The 26,533-nt window shown below is 41.2% G+C and overlaps 1 protein-coding gene and 1 long non-coding RNA gene across 2 annotated transcripts; both read right to left on the reverse strand.

Annotated features, from left to right (window-relative positions):
* Window positions 1-9,720: 9,720 nt before the first annotated feature.
* Window positions 9,721-13,594, reverse strand: LOC146580353 (uncharacterized). Its single transcript, XR_014891256.1, has 4 exons — window positions 12,811-13,594; window positions 12,282-12,434; window positions 11,833-11,920; window positions 9,721-11,250 (listed from the first exon to the last, which is right to left on the reverse strand). It is a non-coding gene; the product is annotated as an uncharacterized LOC146580353 (long non-coding RNA).
* A 6,672-nt stretch (window positions 13,595-20,266) lies between these two features.
* Window positions 20,267-26,142, reverse strand: lurap1l (leucine rich adaptor protein 1 like). The gene is made up of 4 exons (XM_085267045.1): window positions 26,041-26,142; window positions 25,764-25,873; window positions 25,380-25,671; window positions 20,267-22,035 (listed from the first exon to the last, which is right to left on the reverse strand). The coding sequence occupies exons 3-4, from the start codon at window positions 25,584-25,586 to the stop codon at window positions 21,646-21,648; spliced, it is 597 nt and encodes a 198-aa protein (XP_085123171.1). The 5' UTR covers window positions 25,587-25,671; window positions 25,764-25,873; window positions 26,041-26,142; the 3' UTR covers window positions 20,267-21,645.
* Window positions 26,143-26,533: the final 391 nt, after the last annotated feature.

The raw sequence follows: 26,533 nt of genomic DNA on the forward strand, positions 1-26,533 counted from the left end.
AAAAGTGGAAACATTCACATGTTATTCTTCCCCTTTTCCTATTCTGGTTTGCATGAAAGGCAAGTACACCCAGGACAGGTCACCAGTCTGTCGCTGTCACATCTACAACTTTAACCCTATAAACAAACACGCTAGGCTAAACAAGGTCCCTCATCTCTAACTACCTCATTGGCTTCATATATAATTTCCCCTCTTTAACCTCTGTATTTGGAGAAGTCTCACTATTTTGGAGAGAACTGTGACAAAAGTCGAGCACGATGGCGCCTTTAGGAGCGCAGTGACCTGCCTTCTGTTTGCTGCTGTTTGTTTTGGCTCTATGATGCGCGTCAAGGACACCCGAGCTGCTTGTTGATAGTGCACACACATGCTCCTGTCTACTCTCCTTATCTGAAGAGGCGACTTTTAAGAAGGGTATGCGGAAGTCTATGTGACATTAGAACTACACAAAGGGAGGACCATGCCTACTTGAACAATGCGTCTCCCATTTCTTTCCACCATAAGCGTATCTGTGTGTGACTCGTTTCAACCCCATCTCCTGAACAATCATAATGCCACGGACCCTTCGGCATCATTGAAAAGAGGCTTGCATCTTTAGCTTCATCAGACAACTCCTTTACATGTCTCTATGATGACGCTCTCTTGCGTGGCTTACACAAGCAAAACTAATTAAATTTCCACTGCGGCGCTGGTGTTAAATTGCTTCATGATGAGCACACTGAGTATACAGTACCCCCCCCCCCCCCCCCCCCCCAGCGGTTGTCAAAGCTGAGGCAGTCGTTTGACCTTCCTGGAAAGTGACGCCATTGCCTCGAGTCTTTACTTACCTGTCAGGAAGATCAGCCCATGACACGCTCCCACAATCCCCTGCATTGTTTGAGTCAGCGTGCGTTAGTTGCTCTTTAACAGCCTTTCCTCTTGACACAGTGGTGCAACTGTAGATAACAAGAGCAGGGTGGGGGTGCTCGCTGGCGACAAGTGGAGACACATGTGACAGATGGCTTCGGGAGAGAGTTTATCTGAACTGACGTTTTGAATGGATTGATTCAGCGTAATTAGATTATTAATAAAGATTGGAATGTGAGGAAACGGCTGGTTATGCTCGAAGATCAGGATCGAACTGCATCTTTAAACTTTACTGACGTGGGCCCTAATGATTAATGGCTGAGGCTAAATATTATCTAAGACCAGTAAACAAGTCTTAACAATTCAAACCCACAGTGAGGAGCATTTATACCATACCATACCAACTTTATTTCTAAAGCACTTTAACATAAAACCAGAGTTTCACATACGTAAAGAAAATTAAAATGAGATACAATAAAATAAATAGATACAATAAATTGAAACATGTTAAAACAAATTGAGTCAACCCCTCTAATCAATGCCAAAGGCTTCAGCGAATAAATATGTTTTAAGAAGACTTTTAAATTCAGAGAGAGAAGAGGCCTGCCTAACATGCAAGGGCAGATCATTCCACAACTTTGGAGCAGCTACAGCAAAAGCACGATCACCTTTAAGTTTATACTTAGTTTTCGGTACCTTAAGGAGTTGCTGATTGGCGGACCTAAGGGAACGGGCAGGTGTATATGGTTGTAGTAGCTCCGAGAGGTAGGGGGGGGCCAGGCCATTAAGAGATTTAAAAGCAAATAAGAGAATTTTAAAAACAATCCTAAAATGTACAGGTAGCCAGTGGAGTGAAATTAAAATAGGGGTAATGTGCTCAAACTTTTTTGTTCCAGTTAAAAGACGTGCTGCAGCATTTTGCACAACCTGCAGGCGCCTAATGGACGCATCACTAACCCCAAAATAAAGTGCGTTACAATAATCCAGCCTAGAAGTAACAAAGGCATGGATTACTGTCTGAAAATGCTGTTTCGATAAGATAGGCTTTATTTTGGCTAATTCCCTCAAATGAAAAAAGCTAGATCTTACAACAGCTCTGACCTGGCTTTCAAGTTTAAGATTTGCCTCTATTTTAACTCCCAGATTAGTGATGACTGGTTTAACATACTGTGCCAGTGAACCAAGATCTATAATAGTGGCCTCAGAAGCGCCACCAAAAACCATCACTTCTGTTTTCTGTTCATTAAAATGTAAAAAGTTCAAAGCCATCCAAGTCCTTATTTCATCAAGGCATCTGAGCAGCGGGTCTACTGAGAAGCCATTTATCTTTTTAAGTGGGAAATAAATCTGGGAGTCATCGGCGTAGCAGTGGAAAGAAATCCCATGTTTCCTGAAAATAGACCCAAGGGGTAGGAGATATAGAGAGAAAAGAAGCGGGCCTAAAACTGAACCCTGTGGAACCCCACATTGAAGAGAAGCAGTAGAGGATACAAACTCCCCTAGTTTCACAGAGAAAGTTCGCTCTGCCAAATAGGATCTGAGCCACTGCAGTGCGGTACTCCGCATACCCACCAACTGCTCTAAGCGGGAAATTAAAATATTATGATCCACTGTATCAAAAGCAGCAGTTAAATCTAACAGCACAATAATAACACAGTCACCTGAGTCATTTGCCAAAAACACATCATTAAAAACTCTTAAAAGGGCAGATTCAGTACTATGTAAAGCTTTAAAACCAGATTGGAAAACTTCTAAAATACCGTGTTCTTCTAGGAAGGACATTAATTGCTTGTAAACTACCTTTTCAAGAATCTTTGAGATAAAAGGCAGTTTGGAAATAGGTCTGTAATTCGCAATAATATCAGGATCAAGAGCAGGTTTTTTGAGTAGAGGCTGAATCACTGCATGTTTGAGATTGACAGGTACAACACCAGAGGACAGACTACTATTTACAATGGATTGTACAGCTGATGCTATAGTGAGAAAAACCTCTTTGAAAAATCGAGGAGGGAGAGCATCATAAGGGGAACCTAAGGGCTTCATGTGAGCAACCAACTCCTGCAGGCAGAGCATGGAAACTGGCTCGATGCTGCAAGAATGAACGGGGAAGAAGAAGAAGAAGAAGAAGGAAAGGGCTTTGCTTATGTGGCGTTTTCAGTCTTTGACTCGTATGTTTCACGTCTGACTTTGTCAGGCTTGTTTACGAAAAAGAAAAAAAAGAAGAGGCTTGAATTACCCACTTTAAATTTATACGGTGACAATTATATTCCTCTGAGTAAACATCCAAACAAACAAACACATACTTTCCGTCTTCTCCATCATAACCCCAAATTATGTCAAGGTCCCACTTTGCAAGCAGGAAGCGGAGCGCTGTCATGATTTACAGTGAGGTTTTTCCCTCCTTGCGAGTATAGCTGCAGGTCATTGCACTCCCTCCTGTTCCTTGACTGTTAAAGTAAACCTGCAAGTTAGCCACATTACATCACATGCAGGATGGGCTTTCCACCTTCCCTTTGGTGTGTTTGCACAAAGTGGAGCGTCAGGGTCGTTTACACAGACAACGGCAACGCACGTCGGATGAAGGAGCACCAAGCACTGGCGTTAAATGTTTGGTATTGACCCCCTTTAATTACATGTTGGCAATACAAACAGTTCAGGACTCAGCTCTGGCTAGACAGACAAGACGGTGTTAATGAGCCATATTACACAGACTATCTCACGAGTGTGCAGGGGTAATGTGAAGCTACTTCACCCTTGCTTGCCTCAAACACACCTCATGTGTTTCCCCTGGTATGTTTGCATTTCAGTTACAGCCTCGAATTACATCACCGCAGCTGGGGTCTGATAAGAACCGGTGTGTAATCATTGCTTTATGAGCTGTGTCTAAAGTAATGCAGTGACATAGTTGCTGGGAAATGTTTGCTGAGCTCGGGGTGGAAGAATTACCTGTGTTTGCCTATTGGAGGTGTGCATAGGGCTATCTGAGCTTGAAGCAAGGCAAGGCTTTTGAACAGCATGCTTTTTATTGTGCATGCTTGGTATTTCCTCATCAAATACTCATTTAATTTCAGAACACAGCCCTCAATTGTTATGCTTAACCAAACAGCCTACAGCCATGCTATGTGCTACTTTGCCTGTCCAGGTGAAGATGATGTAGCATTGCACAAGAAACAATTCTGCACTTGTTGTTCCTCACTAGATTTCTTTTTATGGCCTTAATTAAGCATTGGGTCTGTGGATTTTATTTACTTTATTTATTTATGTTACCAAAACTGAAAAAGAGGTATGTGGAAGAGTGCTAAGCGTTTAGCTAAACCTAGCAAACTTAGCTAGCTAGGCTAGAGGGCAATTAGCGCTAAAGCTGGAGTACAGACTTCTTGGAAATTAACCTTGCATAAACTAAGTGTGCAATATATAACTATATAAACAGTATCGGCATTAAAAATACTCCAACACGGGCAAAACTTTAAGCGTGAACGAATTTAAACAGGAGATGCATAAAAGAGCTCTTTCATAGGTGTCACAATTTCTTCGTGTTATTGTATTTTTTTTTGAGTCTGTGGGTACTGACTGGTCTGGACATCATTTTCCAGCTCTGGAGTTTGTCGCTTACTGCAAATCATCCTGTGTGGAAGGTCAAGTGCAAAATTAAATGGATACTTCTTTTTTTTTTTATCACAGTTTATCTTTTAAAAGGTCAAAAATATTATTCTAATAAAGAAATCTGCAAACCTACTGGCACCTACTACCTAAAGTTCAAGAAATCACTAAAGCCAATCAGCTTCACAGTTTGAGTATCTTTAATATCAGCATAAAGCAATATATCATCGGGAATCAAACATCAGCGGAGCAAAACAGTGTTGCAAAATAACACTGTGTCGCAACATGTCAAAGGTCTCGCAGACACATTGGAATGCACTCGTTCCTCATCTGTTAATGGGGCATAGTATTGACTGACACCTATCTGCACCGCTGGGCTGAGAACGAGAGCATCCTATTGATTTCAATGCATCATGGAAGAGCGAGTGTGATGAAAGCCCATTCATGCCTCCAGGCCTCGCTGCTGTTTGAGCCAGTTTTCCATCTTTGTTCCACAAGCCTGACAGCGCCATTAGGCTGATCGTCAAATCGCATGGCACGCTATAAATAATCCCGCTCAGGCTTCAACTTGCTCGCCTAACTTTGGATTCACGTCGATATGCCTTTACAATCGTGAAGATGACATTATTTAGAGGCATTGTTGTTAGTCCTTCAGGCTATAACAGCTATTTAAAACTGGGCTGCAATGGTTGTGAACTGGAAAGTTTGGTGGAGGGCAACACAACCCATCTGGAGCTATCAACCACAGAAATCTTTATTTTTATCTGGAAGGTTACCAAGTCATTACTTGCATCACACGTCTATTATCTCCCCTTAACCTTCAATTGTCATTGTACTGTTGTAAAAGGTTAATAAAGTCATAAAATACAGCCTTTGTAGAGTCACAGAGCAGGTCATAGCTTCAAGGCTGCGAGGATTTCATCTCACTGAAGCTGCAGGGAATTCAAAAGGAAGAAGGACAAAAAAAACCCTTTCCATCAGACCTGCGTGAACTTGTTGCTTGCAGTCAGGTGAACAGATTTATGCTCTTCTGATACGCGGAGAGTCCTGCAGGCAAACTAAACGACAGAGGCGCTACCCGTTCATCACTGTTTATTATTATTCCAGTGAAATCTGATTCATTTTTGGCTAAGTTTCCGCCTCGCTCCGAGGATCTAGTTAATGGCTTTTCGGAATAAAGGCACACGTTGGCCCAGTCGGTGTTGTTCCTGTCGTGCTCGTCACAGAGTCAGCACATTTCTGTTTGTTGACAGGCGCACAAAACGAGCTGCCAACAGACATGGCTGCAGGGCCGTGCAAACACATAAGACCATTAAGGGGCACTTTCTCATGACTTGACAGATTTCATTGGTAGGAGGGTTGACATTCATTATTGATACGGTGTGTGTGAAGAAACAAAGTGTTCTTACAGACTTTATTTGGAGATGAGCTGCAGATTCTCGACAACACATCATTCTTGAGTTATTCTGCTTTAAGGTGGACTCCTGGGATTATATTCTGGACTCTACTAGAACAGCTTGATACAGCCCCCTCAATTCATCCATTCTCCCTAAACAAGGTGTTTTGGCTCCTCCGCCTTTAATGCCAATCCTCCTTTAAGTCAGCTTTCTTGCCTCTTATAAATAGAGGGTTTACGCAGCATGTGGTGTCTGTGTTCACAGACAGTGCTGTTTCCCTCAGTTGGCCATATTAAAGATATCTGATCTTACAGACATGATACTGAGCCAAGAGTACAAAGAAGCTTTAGAGTAGTCTGAAGCTTCGGGCTCTTTTCTTTAGTATGTGCAGGCAGTACTGCAACACTAAATACTGCTGCAAAAATAAAAGGAACACTTATAGAACTCGTCAGATCTTAATGGGGGGGGGGGGGGGGGGGGGGAAACAAATCATGCTGATATGGAAGGGGCATTGTTTTACGAACTAAAGCAGCCGTCCCCAACCTTTTTTGCGGCACAGACCGGTTTATGTCCGACAATATTTTCACGGACCGGCCTTTAAGGTGTCGTGGATTTATTCATAACACACTGGAAAAGACCCAGGGAAACCGAGTTAATGACGATAAAAAAATAACGATAAAAACCCTGAAAACCATAAATTTCACACCTGAACTATAACTCTCGCGGCCCAGTACCAAACGATGGGGTTGGGGACCGCTGAACTAAAGGATGTCACGGAAATGAAACCTATAGAAGGCTGAATTCAAAGACACCCTGAAAATTAAAGCAAAAATAATGATGCGGCAGGCTAGTACATTTTCTCTGAAATTTCATTGCAGCAACTCATAATGGTACTCAGTAGTTTGTATGACCCCCACAGATATGTACACGTCTGACAATGTCGGAGCATGCTTTTAATGAGATGAGGGATGGTGGTCCAGATCTGGATCTGGTCATCACTGAGCTCAACCCAGTGCACCAGCGTAGGATCTGACAATGGGTCCAAGGATTTGATTCCGATACCTAATGCCAATCACGGTTCAGTTGCCAAGCTGGTAGAGGTCTATATGTTCCTCCACGGATATGGCTCCCCAGACCATCCCTGACCAACCACCTAACTGGTCATCCTGAACAGTAACAAGTATGACTCCACGCCTTCTCCAGACCATTTCACGTCTGCCACATGTGCTCAAGATGAACCTGCTCTTATCTGCGAAAAGCACAGAGTTCTGGTATTCTATGACAAATGCTAACCAGGCTCCACAAAATGTCAGTGGCCTCCACGTCTTACAGCACTCCTGTTTTGGGGGTTGTTCATTTAATTAACAGCAAAGCAGCTGAAACTAATCAGCAACTCCGTGTGCTACTTATCTAACCACATCAGTATCACAGAAGTCTAAACAACTTGATGCCACAACGTAGAGCTAAAAAAAGCACTATTATAAGCAAAAATCCCACAGCAAACATTTACACTGCTGTAAAATGTTTCCTGAAGCTGGAATGTCAACATCTGTACAACAAAAGAGGATGCCTGTTTGAAAGGCTTGCAGCCACACATCTATCATCCCTCTGTTTTCAGAAGTGGGCTGCAGTGGAATCCATGCTATGTTGCATTGCTTGCCAAGCTGCAGAGATTCCCCATGAATTTATTCTAATGAAGAGCTTGCAAGTAGAAGAAAATTAACTATACTACCATATTACTCATGTGATACCAAACACCTCAATAATGTAGAAGGTTGGCACTTTTTTCATGTATAAGTATAAATATCTGAAGAGGTGTTCCTGAGTGGCCATTAGCAGGATATTTTACAGCTCGATAGTTTTTCAGTCGAGGAAATCTGACTTGCTTTTCCAGCGCTTTTACCCTATCAGCAATGTGCAAGATCATTAGTCTTCATTAGTCTCCGAGCAGAAAGTACAACATCCTCACCTGTGTGGCTACATCAGGCAGGAGCACACTATCTGGTCATCTATCTACATAAGCGGACAAGCTGTCAACGCGCCGCGCAGCAGTGATTCACACGATGATCCAGCACAGAGGAAATCATTAATGCAACCAGCAGCCTGCACACTGTCAGGTCAGCTTTTGCTCTCTCCAGTCACCATATTGTATTTTAAAGCTGGTGTCATCTCAGCTGGTCTGTACTGCACTATTGACTATATGGATTAACCCTAATCCTTCATTTGAGCAAACCCATGAATGCAAACCTGAAATCAGTAATGACAACAAAAAATACAGGAAGTGAACCCTGTTAGTCTTTGTCACTTCTGTAAACCTTCCCAGACAGCAGAAGTCTCCTGAGTCCTATCAGTAACAGCCGGCTAAGAGGCTTTAGCCCCACTCACCCCACCCCAGCACAATGGGGCTGTCTGTAAGGCCAAAGAGGCATCCCAGGAGTCAGCTGAGACAGGTGGCTATCCCCATAGGGTATGTACATGGGGGCTGGGAGGCTGAATGAAGGAGTAATCAGAGACAAAAGCATGGCCTATTTTCAGCAGTGTCAGTTTTCAGCAGCTGAATGTGTGGAGAGGAATGCCAGAAAACACAAGTACAGTATTATTAATAAAGAAAAGTTTTTTTTAACCCACTTTTTATACTTTCAGGTTAAACACATTGACCAGTTCGTAACTTTACTAAAATTAATTGGGGGTGTTTTTTTCCCTTTTATATTTTTCTAATTAAATGACACGCTTCAGTTTTATGAAACAGATTGCAGTGGATCTTATATACAATATCATCACTAATGGTCATTTAATAATACTGCAAAGTATACAAGTACCAAGGCTTGCTTGCTCTTGTTTACTCAGTCAGCAGCAGTAAAAACCACAATCCATTGTGTGCTATTGATGTAGTTTAATTCTTTGTCCTCTTTCAGCTCTGTGAAAAGAGTTTAATACACCAGAGATGTTGATTTAAATGGATTAAACTAAATAGTCCACATATCAAAAACTAAGTAAACATTCATAAAAAAGTATAGTTTAAAGGACAAAGTTAAACATTATCCCAACCGGTACTGTGTATGTTTCATATGAAGCTATTTATCACGTCCACGTGTCTTTACTGAATGTCATGATGGATTGCACCAGTCTAGCTGTCCAATTGGACATTGCTTACATGTGTTTACTCATTTGTACATAAAATATGACTGATTGGCTTAGTCGATTAGTATTTCAAGTGCTCAATAGCAAGTGTTGCCTACTAATAATTATTAACACTAGTACATCCACATATTACAATAATGTTTGGTCTGTAACTACCAACACCCACCCACGTGTGGCAACGTGATGACATCATAATATATCATGTAAAATGTAAGATTTGTGGATATAAATTACATGTCATGAAAATAAATGGATATAATGATTTTACAAGGTCTTACAAGAGCATAAAATCTATTTTATGCCCATTAGGTGGTTGCCAAGCAACATGATGTCCCCTGGTATAGATAAGAACCTTCAGGGCCCAAGTTGTAACTGTGTGCCAGTTTTAAGTGGAATTTATGGTTCAACAGCGAGAGCCTGTATGCAGTGGGAGTCCAGGGACGGAGAGAGCTCCGCTGTCCTTGCAGGCAGTGTACAAAGTATGTGGTACAACCGGTCTGTGGGCCACTCTCACCTGTGCTGTTATTGGTCCGTCAGCCAGCCGTGGAAAAGAGTGACGTTATAATGCACAAAGACCTGAAGCGAAACAGAAAAGTGTTCACTGCAATGTCTGCCTTTGGTTTTGTTTTTTCCTTTCCTTCCTTCCCATCAACCAATTAGCATTCGACTAATGCATAGTTCAGCCATTTAAAGTGATGTGCAATTGAAATTTTGGAGGACTGCAGTGCACTGAAAAAAATATGTTGTTGGATTTACTTAATTCAATGGTGGACATTTGTTGCACACAGATGTTTTGCTTTGGCAGCAACTTAAACAATTGAGTTAAATTAACACAATTTATTCATGTTCAATAAACCTGTGCAATTTGTGTTGATAAAATGTGACTTAAACATGTTTTGATGAAGTAATTTGAGCTCTTGAAATATTTTAATCCTTCACAATTTTCTCACTTTATCCCAACACCATTCAATAACTTTTACCCAATACTACTTGGTCACTTAAATACTACATGTTATCTTCAAATTACATTTTGCTATTATATTCTAGTATCAAATACACAATTTTCAAATGGAGGCCTTATAACAGATTATATTGTTCTCTTCCAAGATGGTTGCTGGCATCCACCAGTAACCTTTCAAAACAAAATGTCTAATTTCACTGCATTGACAGTAGGTAAAGAATTAAACTGACATTACTCCACTACTGAATCTATATAAACCAACAGTTAAATAATGTCAGTTCTTCCGTGTTCTCTGGAATCAATCACAGCAAAGAAATTAGACTCTTTCTTTTGAAAAATGTTGGGAAAGAACAATACAAAACATTCTATTTAAGGCCTCTAACGTCAAGATTCAGTTAAACAACAATTATAACTAAACAATTTGAGGTAATGTTAGTTTCCATTAACATTAAATTAGGTTACTGAATTGGCAAACACCTTCCTATTAACATTACCCATTTTACCCCAATAACTAAAGAAATTAGCACTTGCAGGTCAAAACCTTTATTCAAGAGATGCAAAAATAACATTGATACAGTGACTGTCAAAAATTACGGCACTGATCATACTGTGACATCTTGGTTCAAAACAGCACACTTAGAAATATTCAACGTTCCTTACTTCAACTGAATGAAACTGAAAATACCATTTCACACGGCCCATATGGGATATTTAGACTGCATAACTGTTCATGCTACATCTCTTCACTAGTAAAAGAAAGAAAAAATACAAAGAGAAATTTAAAAATGCTGCCAAACAGACAGAGAACTTGTACAGAGCAAAAGGAAAAACAAACAACAACAACAACAAAAAAACGGCTCGTCCTCATGGCAGTTGCAGTGTATATAAAAATGAACCCTGCGATCTGTTCCTGGAATTGAGCTTCAAAAATGCAGCAGAACAAGTGTGAGATTTAAATGTCTTCTCACCTAGAGCTGGTCACCTCACATGCATAACAGTGAGCTTCGTTGCAGGAGCAGTTTTGTCTTAGTTGTGAGCTTTTCTTGAGAGCTGAGTTGCTTCCAACTCCATTACCACCCTTTGAATCACCTCAAAAGTGTAGCAGAGTTGTGATGGGTAACTCATATTGAAGGAATAAAAAAGGTCCAAACAGCATGGCTACTGCAAAGGTCACGTTATCCAGATCTTGAAGAACTACTATACCCTCGATGATGATGCCAACGTCAGAAAAGTCATTGCCTGGTGCATCCTCTGGAGACAGATGTTCATTGTGGTTTTCTCAATCTGTGCAGTGGCCTCAGTCAAGTCCTGGTTAAACACAAAACATTTCTTTAAGATTCCTTTTTAAACTCATCTCTTTTGAATCTACCAGTTCTAATGTTAGAGTAATTTAAACCAATGCAAGCAACATAGTAAATAGCTATAGCCAAAGAGTGGCCTGCCATGCTGCCATTCATGGTCTAACAGAGTTTCTAAGAGAGGGTGAAAAACATAATTTCAAATGCTTTACATTAGTTTTTCTTAGAAAGACACCGGCCCATCAGAAATCCAGGTTTTGTCACTCAGAAGATGTTAGAATTTAGACTTTCAGCCCCACAATTTGGTTAGCTGTTGGTCTTTTTTTTTTTTCAAACAAAAGCTAATGTAAATATTGGTGGGATTTTCCTTTGTTCACTAGAATGACAAATTTAAAGTTTTTTCACACTGATGTGACCCCTAATACAGGGGTGGGGCCTCAAGGGCCGGCGGCTGAGTTCACTACCAGGCCTCATGTGAACTTCAAATTATTAAAGAGGACTACTGGTCCTAACTGGTCCAATGAGGATCAAGTGGATAACTAAATGCATTTTTAAATGTTGCAAAGCCACAATCTACTCATAAAACACTCACCATGAACTCCTGCACCAAGATGTTGCAATTGTCTTTCACACAGATGCGGAGCACTTTGATGAGACTCCCTTTGAGCATTAATGTCATCCTAAAGTATTATAACAAAGAAAACAGAGATTTGTGAACTTTTCAGTAGCACAGAAGAAAATGATCCCAGACCAAAACTTAAACCAGTCAACATGCAACACCAGCATCTACAAAGCAATATCAAAAGTTCCTGTTTGACATCAACTTTATGGATATATAGTTTCCAGAACATTTATTTTTTTAAAAAGATCAATTTTTCTCAGTGGGCCAGTAAATGCATGACGAAAATTATGGCATCCTTTCGGTGGAATCAGTACTCACAGGTAATAGTTGACTGTTTCAATGGATGCAGCATAAAAATCTTTTACTGACCTAATGCAATACATATACACTTTGTAGTTAAAGAATTTTAAAGTTCTTACTGTCATCATGGCAGCTACATCCTTTAGCTTTGTGCCCTGTTCCCCCGATCACTTTGCAAACACTTTCAGCAGACTGTCAGAGAGAAACTCAGCTCCGTCAGAAACCTTGACTGTAAAGGCATGGTTGGGATGCACTGGAATGCTGCATTTCATCTGAAATGACATAAAATTATTTTGAAATAACAGCAGGCACTGTGCTTGGTTAATAATCAGTAATGTTTTGTTGAATAAAAACTGTGTTTCCAGATCTTATGGGATTAAAAAAATCCAAAGATGTTTATTTCTGATTTGCAACCCAAGAACCCACAAGTTACAACCTCATTTTAGTTCAAGTGTGCATTAATGTGAGTCCAGTAATCACCTTTCTGACAATACATACAGGTATAAGTTAAACCTATGGCAGATTTTGGATTTCTCAGTTGTATTAATAGGGTGGTCTATTTGAGTATGCATGCACCTAATAATTATAAAAAACCTATTATAATTAAGTTACAGAAACCTTAAGCGAAAATAGAATATACTTTCTTACCATAACACCTTGAACCCACAATCCATCAGCTGACTCCTGGTGAAATGCAGAATAGATGTGGTCTCTCAATGTGCATCAACAAAAACAAAAACAAAAACAAAAGGACAGCAGGTGAGGGCAGGAGGGGTAGGGATGTAAGCTAGCATAATACCGCTGATGATATTAGCTAAAGCTGTTCAATGTCCAAAATCTCACTAACACCACGGTGCAGTAAATACACAATGTAACTGAAGAGTCAGTTGACAAATCTATTCACACAGAAAACCAAATTATGTTATGAGTGCCTCGTAATTAGGTTTAATGTGATATTACGGCTCTTGTGCCAAAGACAAATTCAAATGAAAAAGCGCCAATTCTTTGATAACAGATAAAACAGCAAATAAGCTAACGGCTCTTTTTTAGCATGTTACATGGCGGCACTTTAGACGTTTAACTACATTTGGCTGAAATATGGTAAATATTAATTCAAAAAATCAAGACATACCAAAAAACGTAGAGTTGGCTGCTCGACTTGACTGAGATGGATGCATTTTTTAAACCACGATCCAAAGCCCGCGAGATGAAATCACGCGTGGTTTCACGAGATTTAACGTTGCTATCTTATTGACTTACTTCACCTGAACATGATATGAACAATTTAATACACCCTTTCTGCATATCATGTAGTTTTTACACTATATAGTTACATTTATCTTTAAAACATGAGGCAATTGTGTTAAATACATGCAAGATGCTTACATAAATCCAAGAGATGGCCAGTCCCTTTTTTTCAGTGTGGGTGAAAACCCCTTTCCGCTCGTATGTAGATGGAGGTATTTGCAGGACTCTAAATTGTGTTTTAGTTGGTCAGCTCATTTTCTATATTATAGTAAGATGATGGATGGATATGCATAATAATCCCGTCCCAGTGCCACCGCTTCATCTCTCTTTCTCCAGACCATTAAATTTTGTACAATCTCTGCTATAGCTCAGAACATATCAGACCATGCTTGTGATGTTTTAGGTGATGACAAATGTAGAAAGAGATATTTTGGAAGGCTACAATTTTGGTCAAAATCAAAAAGTCATGCCGAGGAAACCGACTCTTCTCCAGATTTCCACAGTCCCTAAATCTGCTTCTCCTTGGCATGCAAACTTGTGGGTAATTTGAATCTACCAAAATTACATCTCAACAGTGGAGAGCATCCAAATCCTCCTCTAGGAGAAATGACCCTGTGTTTTCATTGAAGCTGTGTATTTGAATGAGGGGGCTTTAAGAGGGTGCCAAGGAAACCTTGCCGGTTTGCACCCTGATCCCTCTTTGGATATTAGAGGTCTTTTACCTCTTAAACCAAAGCACTTGAGTGAAACCTTCATGGTCCCGTTACACCAGCTTTGCAGTGCAGAGGAAGCTTTTAGTGGCAAATTTGGTGGTTTGAACTTGGATGGCCCTCCAGAGAGGTGGGACACTAACGGCATTGTGTGTCTGTCAGTGTGGATTTGTTAGAAAGACTGAGAAGGAGCAGAAACAGGCAGATTTGATGTGATACAAAAAAGCAGATGACAGCTACGAATGCACGAAGATGAGCCACAAACATTACAACATATCTGATGTTGTATAGTTTCAGAAGAAATGGCGATACGATTGTTTTCTTTTACTGTCTAATTTTATAACACGACTCCAGATCACAGCGGCGACTACAGCATCTCCGCAAAGACCATGGGAGAATCCCTCCTTGCAGGACATTGAGCAGAATTTGTACTTTCCCAAGAGGATCACATCTCTTTTGCATGAAGGATGACGGTTTATAGGGGAGCACAGATCCAACAGTGACAAGAAAGCTGCAGTATCTGGTGTAACATGTGCAGAAATGATGACAGAAGAGCACTCACATGGGCAGAACTAGGGAAAAGATCAAAAACAGCAGATGAGTGAATATACTGGTGATAGGTCATCATTAAGTCATCAGATAAAGGTTTCCTGACCTCAATGGTCAATCAATTGTAACGCTTTCCTGCCGACCCCGAGCTGCCCTCATTTAGCTCAATGAGCGTCTGTTGAATCACGAATCTGTCATTTTGGGGAAAAACAAAACAAACTACGCTTGCCTACAACGATGGTATTCCCCAGCGCAGGGTCATCTTGTTGCCAGGAAACACTTGAAAAGATTCTTGACCTCTTTGGCCTGTCGCTAGGAGAGCTCCTTATTGGCGCTAGTTCGACCCAGCGAGGAAATAATTAATGTGGGAATAACTCAGTGTAGTCTGTTTGTGTCTGTTTTCAGCTGCACGGCTACTTTGTTCACATTACAAATCAAACACGCTGAATGGCTGAGGTTTATCTCAAAGGCAAAATAGACCGAAGTAATGAGAAACGCTACGACTTCTGTAAACTTCAAAGCAAAAATGAATACCACATATTTTTTCTTTCAGTCTCCTCCGTGACTCACGAGCTCGCTATCGGGAGAGCAAAGCAAAAGTTCAAACGCTCTGACGGGGTCAGTGCCTTCTGTACAAGTCTCTTTGATTCCTAATATAGTCACGGAAAGGCTTCCTGGCCTGGATAGAAAGAGCAAAAGGGGAGTGAAAAAAGGGGAGATCAAATGGGATAGACGCTTGTTTTGTTCTGTTCTCTCTATCTGCCGAAGGTTCCCGGCTTATTTAGCTGCTGTTTAATCTCAGCTGGCTCAACGGCTCAGGCTGCTGCCGAGCGGTCAGGAAAAGGCACCCCATCCAAAAATGCATCAACCGCAGCCAGGCAGTCACTGGGCAACCCCACATATCGTAAGACAAAAGGAGTAATGAAGGCAAAGAACAGGCTGGGTAGAGAGAATACAGAAAGAAATAACTAAACCACAGAAAAAAGAAGAGGGGTGGTTGTTTTTATGTGACGTATTTTATATAGCACTTAAGATGTCGTGAGTAAAATGCAGGTGAATCAGTCAGCGGGATAAAGGTTACAATTTTGTGGTTACTGATGACTAATTAGCCAATCCTCAGTTCCCAGTACAAAAGAAAGGATTTCATTCAGTGGAATACATCCTCAACAGTTGAGACATGTTGACATTAGAGGTGGTCATAGAGTAAAACTGGTTCTACCAGTTTGTGCCTGTGTAAAAAAAAAAAAGGAATTCTTTCACAACCAGTATGAGTCAGTATAACAACATTCAAAAACCAATGATTCTGGTTCTTTTAGCTAGTTTTCAGCTATTTTCATTTTCCGTTATCAGGAGCAGTTGTTAGTAGCTACTATAGGTGTTAATAAAAGACGTGCAAAATCAGTTAGAAACCTCAACTTTTAACAGATTTGGCTTGGTTGTGAGATACTACTATTAGCCATCTAAGTCTAATCCAATAAGCTGTGAGATCATGCAGGAAGTATAGAGTCAGGCTTGATTGTTAGGAGTATTAATGTATTTTAAATTGAATGAGGCATGATCCTTAATTCAGACTAAGTCAATGTCAGTTTAGGCTAAGATTTAAACTTAATCTTTCTTTTAGCTGCTCTCTTATTCATAATGGGTCATGCCACCAGATGAATCTGCATATTTGATTTGGCAAATCTTTAGGTGGGATGCCCTTCCTGATACAACCCTCCAAGAAATTTGCATCTCCTCCTCATCTCGAACTAGGGAGTTTTTATGTTTTGGGTCTACACTATGTTAGCTTTCAACGACTTAGGCTAATTTTACTGGTAGAGTATTTTATAATTTTAGGCTTGTAGATGTGCTGGTTGCAAAAGTTTTCAGAGATTCCCACTTCAATCTCAGACGGAGACATAAATCCCTCTGGAACTGCATCGGGAGGGCATCCAGTGTAAAAAAAATAGATTAACAAGTCTCTCTAACCAAGCATGTGGAGCTTTCCACTGTGCTGATCGGGACCAGCTGCTGAAAGTAGCATTTTGTACTTTTTAATGATATACTACTGATTAGAAATATAAATGAATAAATCTTATCAGTTTCAATTTCAGTTTAAATCAACTTAAAAATCTGAAGCCAACAACTGCAGTTCCTCAAATGGCCACTTGAGGACAGCTTCTAAAGTGAGTCACTCCCCATAGACGCTCATGTTAAAATATCAAACTTTACAGCAAAGATAAACATGCACATACTACCTAGTGCAAACAACTGCTTTGGCAACAAGAGCCAATTTATCCCCCCACCCCAGCATTTTTACAACCCGTCCACTTAAATTGTATCAAAGCACAGACAGCATAAAAAGTGGGCGGAGCTATTGTACTTTCTCTTATTGGTTTTGGACATCTGATTCTGAAGTGTTGAAATGAGCGGGGCACTTGTGACTGTGAAACTGTATCCTTTGGCATGCGCAGTTTCAAATCACAGATAATCCTCCATTTATAAACACAGTATGACCAATAGTTATTTTTTAAAAAGTCTTAATTTTTTTTATTCAGTACGACCCAAAATGAATGAGTTAGCCCATAAATTCATCAGGTAAGTGTTTCCAGAGGTCAATTCAGAAAGCTGATTTCTCATAGACTAATATAGGACTGGACGTTTTTCTGAAACCACAACTATCGCAATCTAACGGCCTTCAGACAGAATGCAGCTTTTTAGGCATTTTTCGGACCCAGAACATACGTCAGTGTTTTACAGTATCTGTGTTTGACTGACAGGTGGGAGTTTCTGAAGATAATGAGTTATGGCGTCACCAGATTTACTCTAAAGTAGTAAAAAAAAAACAAATTATAAAAGCAACTAGAAGTGTAGAAAAGAGTTGAGTTGAAAAATAAACAAATTGAGGTTCACTGTACCAGTAAAACACTACGGTGAATTAGGTGTAATTTGTTACATCCAGTGAGATTCCTGAACAGCAGAGTGCAGATTAGGTCTCATGGGTTACTGTTCTAATCTTTGTAGTTGCACATCTGATAAGTAACCAAGCACTCCCTGTATTTAGCGTGCATCCTTTGCCAATGCCAACGCTCTTTTTTTGGACTGTTAAAGGAAGAAATCCAGCTCTGCATCCGAGTTATTGCTTTAGCGCACTCTGCATCAAGTTTCATAACTCAGCTCTGGCTTAATTATGACTGGAATGCAGCCTGACCAGCCTGGAGGGCAACAAGTTCTCAAGCTGTCCAATTTCTGTATTTGGGTTTCTCCGATGTTCCTATGTGATGTTTACAGAAGCTCCCAAAGGGCACTTCTCTAAATGCCAGCAGAGTAATTTAAGAGGGCGCAGACAGCCATCGTTAACATCTATTATTTGCAGCGACGGAAACAGTTTCAAGCATCTTGTGCTGTGAACATAGCAGATCCCAAGAGTGGCCAAGTTTCACAAAGCCTTTTTAGAACAATTCACAGATTCACAGCGTGGCAGACGGCCAACGAAGCTCCTTCAAGACCTTCTCTTTAAAGTTTATCTGACTTTAAAGCAAAAAATAATCTAACGAGAATGAATCTGCGTGCCATCATCCCATCGGCACTGCAGAAAATGCCATGTGAGGGAAAACATTACAGCAGACCTTGACATTCATTAAGTGATTTTTCCTACAGAAACTTTTCCACAGCTTCATTACTTCCCAGCATGATGCTCCTCTTGCCTGCTATTGTAATAGAGCTAAAAAAAAGAGAAAAGATAACTTAAAGCACTACTGTCCACCACAAGTGTGACTGCACATCCCACCGAGCCACATTCATTCTACATCCTGGTATAAAAGAAATAGATTATTTTAGCACTGATATTTATTCATATAGAACTTTTCCAGTTGATATAAAGTTGCAGAAGAACTTCCAGCACTCTGAAACAAAGTAAACAGCCGCAGAGAGAAAAGCTAATTAAAGTAGAATAAAATAAGGCGACATGTTTAGCCTGTATGTGCCGCTTCCCGTTTGAGGGGTGCGTGCCGTCTCCGGCTCTTTTGATTCCCCCCCCCCCCCCGAACCCCTTTCCAGTACCCATATCCCGTATCCTCATTTGGTACCGTGGTGACAGTTTCCCAGATACCAGACAGTATTGGTTTCCCTTCATCTTGTGGCACAGGTCCAACCCCAGTGTCTAATTTGCTAATGGATCCCCGTTGGAAGCTGCTGTCTCGACTGTACGGCGGTGGAATTATATGTGCACAAGTGAAGTAACGGAGGACTAACTGAAGGAATGAATAAATCATTGTTTTGTACTTTTCCCCCCCGAACACGGGCGACTGCAGCCGATTTTCCTCTCGTTTGTTTTCTGCAAAGCCTTGGTGTCATTCACCCCCAGAGTAGTGTGGCCGTCGCTGCTGATGGGAGAAACTGCAAACTTGACTGTAATAAAGCACGGACAGCAGCATTCCTTGCTTAAATTTCTAAAGATGTCATTACATGTTGGCATCAAGAGGAAATGAAGTATGACGATGGGCTCAAGTTTAATCTTGATGAAAGTTTGAGTCTTGCATGCTGCGCTGAAAGACGGCAGCTGTCTTTATCTTAAAAGCTCCATCAACTGGTAGTCCCTTTCACGTAGCAAACTTACACTTGTTAAAACCACAGAAAATGGGCAAATGGCAGCTGCCATTCATGTGTAGTGTACCATGCAACACTCTGACTCAAGACTCATTCAGCATAAACTGACAGAACCTGCTCGGTAGGTCCAATTCTTTCACGGCCACTAACTCTAGTCTCAACAGTTTCCCTGCAAGTAATGAGCTATCAGTTGTTGGATATGGATATATTTTTTGGGACATTACATTTGGGAAAGTTTAGAGAATATTTTTTTGTTTTTAATTGAATTGCTGACATGAAGGTCACGCTGTCATTTACGCGGATCTTTTGGTTTTAATGGAATCAGCCCGGTTCAGCTTTACAGGGGTCTTTAGCTACGCCGAAGCCTCTGGGTGGTAGAGATAAGGCAGCGTAAAACCAAATAAAGCTGCTCTGCACTTGGAGCGAGACAAAGTTAAAAGCATGCTTAATGTGCCTGGATGCAGTGATTATATCTGTCTGGACCTAATGTAACACTTAAAAGTGTCCTTTGTGTCCAATCTTGAGATTGCTGCCACCGTTTAGTAAACACCCTAAACAGCATTCGTCACAGCGCACATGGAGCTCTGTGGACAAAGGGAGCAAGGCAGCATTTCCAAGCGAGCGTAACAGCTACTGAAGTACAGTGGGTAAAGGCCACTCATTCATTTGCAGGCCGATGAGAGCAGGGTTCTCATCTTTCCCATGAAGACTTACCCTCTATAGCTCGTCTGGACCTGCAATTATCACATGAAAGATAAGGAGCCAGCGCGATGCATTGCAAATGAGAATAACATAACAGCCCGTCAATGACTCTGCATGGCTGGCATTTCAGCAATAGCTCTGTCTCGTCTTTGTTTGCCTTAGTTACTCTCAAGTGACGCAGTCCAGTCATTCCAGCCAGATGACAGATACTCGTGAGTTTCTGGCAGCATGATTTGTCATCTTTAATAACGCTAGTTTATGCCAGCCAAAGAAAATGACTCCAAACACTCCTCCTTTGTTAACAGCTTGGATATTTTAAAGGTTACAAATAAACAGCTATTTGCCCAATTTAGAGTTTTTAACAATGTGAATTAACAAGGGTAATTTTCCACGGCACATTACACGGGGCACCGCGGAGTCTGACCTCATTATTAAGAGATTATTCTCAACTTCAATCAGCTAAAAAAGGCGAGCACTGTGAGGTTCACGTTCCATCTCATTTGGATCCCAAAATGAGGTTTGTTTCTAAAAACGGGACCTAAAGGTTCAGAATGCATCATGCTTAGAAGTTTCTTTGCTTAAAGAAAAAACAAAACAACTTAGCACAATGAGCAAGAAAAATCACAATATATTATTTCATTTTCCACAACAGATCATCAGCAATCAAACAAAAACAAAACAACAACAAAAAACAGTTTTTGCTTTAAAAAGCAGGCGAATACAAACGTCAGATACGTCAACACAGGAGCTTTAAAGCTAAAAATAACACATGTATGTACAGCGGTGTATCGCTCTCGCTAAACTGTTCTTTAACAACAGTGAATTTAAAATCTGCCCACAGAGCAAAACATGTGTCCCACATATGTCCATCATTTATAAACCTCCCATCTGCTGTTAAAGCAGGCCCTAAACTATCTATGAGACAATCAAACTGCTTTGGTTTTCAGTCAAGAATCTGTGCAACGAATCTCTTGTGTTTTAGGCTACATGCTTTAACTACTACTGCTGAGCAGAGTTTGACTTGGGAACTCTTGTCGGTAAACAAAACAAAAACAATAAAAAGCAGAACTAAAAGTTTCACACATACAGCAGTGGAGCTCAGGATTTGGCGTGGAAGCAAAGTGCACTTGCTGTGACACTTAGACTAATCACTTGAAACTGTTTTACCTCGAGAATCGCTCAGCATGAAATGTCCAATTTTCCAAATGGCTGCTAAATCCCAATCTAGTCTGGATCAGCTGATTGTGGTTGACCTGACGCAAACTCAGAGTCGGGTTTTCCACAGATAGTGAGGAAAATCGGCTGTTCAGTTGATGTTTCTACTTTTTCCACACCCACCTTTGAAAATACCTTTAGGCTAAAAAGTGTGACAGATACACCCAGTGAGGTATTGGATAGCTGAAAACAAGAACTTTGAATCATGATAAAACACCCTTTCAATTAACCTGCGTTTAAAGTGTTAAGACATGAATGTTAAGCGTGAACGCTTTGAAGAGGCGCGTCGATTCGACAGAGTCAGGAAAGTAAAACGTAACATTAGTCATCAGGTAAGACTTGCTAACATCTTGCTACAATTTGAGGAAAAAAAAAAATAGCATTTTGTTTTAAAAGTGAAGAATACTTTTGAAAACCATTCTTCACAAATTACAGTAGTCCCTCTGTAATCGCCACATTTAGCTTATCATTATTATCCAAAGCAGTAGTATTCATCTGACTCCACCCTGAGTTTCAAAGGCGATTTGGCAAAGGCGTCGCCGTCGATCACCGTTTTATCCACAAAACAATCAAGGTCCGTAGGCGAGGGTTCATCCGGGAGGTCCTCTGCTAGTGTGTCCAGGTAACTACCCACAGACAGACCATCCAGGCCGTCACTGTTGCCATCATTCAAACTATTGAAGCTTCCTCGCAGCGAGGCGCCGTCCTGGCTGTCCGACAGGCTGTATAAGCTGCCGGTTAGGCTGCTGTCATGGCTGGCGACGCTTCCTTTGTCATCTATCATCCAGCGGATGGACTCGATGCCCTCGTTGATGGACATAAGCTGCTGCATGAGCTTTACGTCAATGGCTCGCAGATTTGCCTGTATTGTGGAGAAAAATAAACATTCAAGTAAGGTCACTGCATTTCGCATTTCAGGAAATATGGTTAACAGATCAATATGTCTGTTCTCTAAATACATGGCTAATGTAAGCAGTGGGTAAGCTTAACTTAAAGGGGGGAAAGAAAAATTAACCTACACCTTGTAATATTAGACCCTTTCACATATGCCTAGAGACTGGTTGACGATCTCCAGTTGGGTTGTGGGCAATTGCTCGAACTTGATGTCATTTGCAAGCTCAAATTAGTTGTAACAAGGTATAGAGGGCTGCATGAAAAACCATCCTGTGATTACTCTGGCCACTAGCAGATTGCAGTGGCCACTGTAGTTTGTATGAAAAACTTCAACTTGTCTACAAACACTTGCAAAATGTGCCTAGGGTATTCGGTAGCTGTTGGCAGACATGTAGGCATTTTCCATACAAACTACAGGCAATCTGCTAGTGACCGAAGCAATCACAAAAAGGTTTTTGATGTAGGACCCTCTTTAGTACCAATTTCACCCAGCAACTCTCAGCAACGACTTGACAACTGGTTGGGGAATACAGGAGGTCATCCAGGCCTCTGTAACTTACCTACTTTTATTTTACTAGTAACTGATTTAATCTTTTTTAAAGACATTGTTTGTCTTAGTTCAAGTACTTCTGTTACTAAAATGAAGAAGTTCCCTTTTTAAATATGCCACTAGTGTTTAGAGCCTTTGTTTGAAACGCCATAAACAGTTACCAGCTGATCTGACCAAAGTCAGGTAAACGAGTTATCCATTACTTGTCGTGACAACAAAACAAGACTATTTTTAAAGCGCGCGGTCATATCATCTTAGTGAGGATTCATAAATAACTACACATGATAAATGTCTGAGAAGTCTGTTTACATTTCATGTGCCCGACAGATCAAATTTTTAAATCAGCAGATATCGGCATTGGTCATAAAAATCTCAGTTGGGTTCTAGCAGTCTTCCTCTTTGCTCAGCTTGAGACAAAGAGTTGTGGGCTGACTTAAAATGACATTTGCAAAGTCTTATCATGCTTCACATACCAAATTATTTTCTCCCCAGCCAGTATATTCTTCTTCTACTGTGTGACTTGTCTGTTGGTCCCACTATTTTCTCATCATCTCCAGAGCAAAGATGGTATTCCAGATTCAACTGTCTGACTGTTCTGAGCACACTGCAGGGGAGCTTGTAGAGTATTTTATTTAGTTGTAATTGCCTAACAGTTATGCATTCAAAAGAACAAACACAGTAGTGAAAAGTGTACTTCTTAGCATTTATAATGACAGAACTGGAGCAAATGACCCAGCAATTACGTAACCTGTAACAGCCACGTGAGCAACACCAGCACCCTATTTAAATCTGTAGATAAACAGACAGGTATGAGTTATGCCAGATATAGACTTCCGAGGAAAATCGAAGTCGTAACTGGAAACTCCTTTTAACCTCATGTTGTAACCTTCCAGGTAACCTGAAGGGACCTGAGAAATGTAACTACATGTCCGGTCAACACAGATCACAATGAGTCCGACTGGTCTGGAAGATTATGGCGTAGATTTCGCGCTGAAGCGTAATTCAGGCATTGGACTACTTCTTGCCAGTAGCTGTGGCGTGACAATTTAAAGACAGAGTCAAAGTCCACTAACAGTGCAAGAAATAGAGCTCATAAGTAAAGTGGAAGCCAAGAAAACAACTAAAAACGAGCAGTGTCAGTATTGCTACTGTAAGCATCAAGGTTCAAGGATCATTCCTGGTCTCAGAAATAGTACTCTCCCCCACAGATAAATTAGTCAGAGAAAACACAATCTACTCCAGTCATTGTTGGGTCATGTGACACCGGAAAAACGACTTGTACGCATGTCAAATCACAGCCAAGAGACAGTTTTTATTCAGGACAATGGATAAACGATGCCTACTTTACACAGTATGGCCATTGACTAAACTTCCTGCCCTGACAAACCATGCTATTGAGGGTGGATGGAACTGCCTAGGGAGTCATTCAAAAGGGATTCCCCCTGCGTCTACTTGGTGACAAACGCCCGGTCTGAATGAAAATTGGTAAAGGGGCAGCTGCAACATCCTGCTACAGTGAAAACACTCTGAGGCAGATGAAGGCAGACAGGGTTGGTAGACTGTTCCAGACAGCTGCTTTGACACAACAGCCTTTCTTTAGAGTGGATTTGTAACCACCCTTCATTTGGCTCACATTGCTGCCGGTGTGTTTGTTTTGCAAGTATAACCACCTGCCTTATGCACAAACACACACACAGAAGCTCAGCAGATGGAGTTACACCAGAATTATAGGCCAAGCAGCTATGTTGTGTTAATAGGATGGCACCACTGGGTCTCTATCACAAAATGAATATCAGAAACACAATTAGTGCAGCACAGTTTTTGTCTGCACTGGATGCAAAACATGATTTGTGATACAAAACCCCAAACAGACCTGGTGGGACTGCAGTTTACAGTTCATTTGCTCCTTTGATTAGTTTGGGCTCGCAAATAATGCAATAGAAAAGCTAAATGCTACTTTCTTGGCACAAACTTGTGAGTGTGCATGCAGGAAGTGGTCTGATTGGATTAGTGGCTGAAATGAGAGACCAGTCACAGTTGGGATTACACTCACTTCATTTAAAATAAATTCATTTAGTATTTTTTTCCTTTTACAGGATGCTTGCATAACAAAATAACTGCCACCAAAAATTTAAGTCTAAAAAAAGCCAATTACAGATCTACTATTGTCCTTACAGTAATCTTTAATAAACTAATCCTATCAGAGCGAGATCTGTGGCAGCGGGTCAGTCTGCTGGCTATGACACACCATCTGCTCGGGACTCCTAATACCAGTCTTGACCTTTTTAAAATGGCGCGTTGCTGCGACTCTGTCGGAGTTTGAGACTAGCAGGACATTCCAGGGACATTTGAGAACAATTTGAGTGATTGCAGATAAAACTATGCAAGCATGGGGAGATAATTACAGCTGCACAACTGCAGTGGACTGGATCATACGACAGGAGAGGGGGCGAGCGCCCTGAGGTGACGGGAGTTCACAAACAGTCCTCTGCCCGCAGCACAGTGTGAACGGCTGTCACCTGCCCCCGTGACAGTCGTTCACAGTTAATGGTTATACCTGGAGCTCAGGTAATGCTGTTGTGTCTAGGTAAGGTCCTTGAACGCAACAGAAGAAACAAGACCACCCTGGCAGTAAACAACGATGCCACCACATTTATCTGAAAGTAATTATTAAAATATTACTTACAACACCTGAAACTAAGCTTTAAAGAGAAGACTTAAACTGTTTGCAAGCTATTATAGAGCTCAGACAATACACTCACCATCTCTTGTTTGAGAAACATCATTTTGCTTTCCAGTCTTTTTATGTCCGCAGAGTTAGCGCAACATTTGCAGTTCCCTGAATGCGGCGCTGCGGACTTGTCGTGTTTCCCTCCGGCGAGAGAGCGAAAGAGACTGTCCGGAACTTTTCGGCCCAACTTCGTCTCTATGTCCTTCAAGTCTCGCATGACGCTGTTGTCCTCCTCCATCGCGGGGTGTCACACACGCAGTCAGGACAGTTATCTGCGACCACGGAGGTTATATTCCCACAGCCTGGCGGGCTGTTCGCGTGAGCTTTAATCAGAGAGGAGTGGAGTCAAAGTATGCTAATAAAAGTTTTAAGGCGCGCGCTCATCGCAGCTTCTTCGCTGTGACGCTAAACTCACCGCTGCCACAGCAACAGACCTCCCATTTAAGCTCGTGAATGGACAGTTTAACGACAACGCGCTCTCCGCGGACCCTCCCATTGGGGGAGCTTCCTCTGAAACCAGACTCCCTACAGGTGAGACGAGAGAGCGAGAGAAATAAAAAAGCAGAGGTGTTTCCAGGATATTATTTTTCAAAAGCGGTGGCAAAAGCCCACAAAGAAAATAAGCATGACTGTTTAAAATTTTATTATGAATAACTTTTTGCAAGGTCTTTTAATTCTCTTTATTTTCTCACCTCGTGACCCCCCCGACAAGCTGAGCTCGTGTTGTCAAGGGAAACTAGTCACAGTCAACTGGTGCTTTCAGAGTCCTGTAACTGTAATAAAAGACGGTTGCTAGAAGTGATAAATGAAGTTATAGCAGGGGCGTGTCCAGAGGGGTGAAGGGCATGGTTACTGCCCCCCCTGAAAATATAATGCCTCTTTTCGTTAGCGACTACTCAGCCTGAGTTTGCTCTGCTTGGTTTTGGTCATTTTCCATTACAATTGAGTACCACCTCAATGTGTATGGGGGTCGTTATAGCATTGTTTGTGTCATATGTATGCGACAGTGTAGGATGTTGAGGCGATGGTCGTCCCTGTCAGACACAGGGACGACACACGCACACAACACCATGCCAGATTACTGTTAGGCTGCTCCCTTGTCACGAGGGGTCAATACAACAAGTAGGTCCATGTTGTACCCCTCGATTTGTCAGACTTCCTGACCCAACAACAAAGGAGACTTGG

This window comes from Mchenga conophoros, linkage group LG3, assembly GCF_057382185.1.
Source record: "Mchenga conophoros isolate Kocher_MC1m ecotype Shallow Benthic linkage group LG3, M_conophoros_male_GT1.1, whole genome shotgun sequence".
In the NCBI taxonomy this organism is placed as follows: domain Eukaryota; kingdom Metazoa; phylum Chordata; class Actinopteri; order Cichliformes; family Cichlidae; genus Mchenga; species Mchenga conophoros.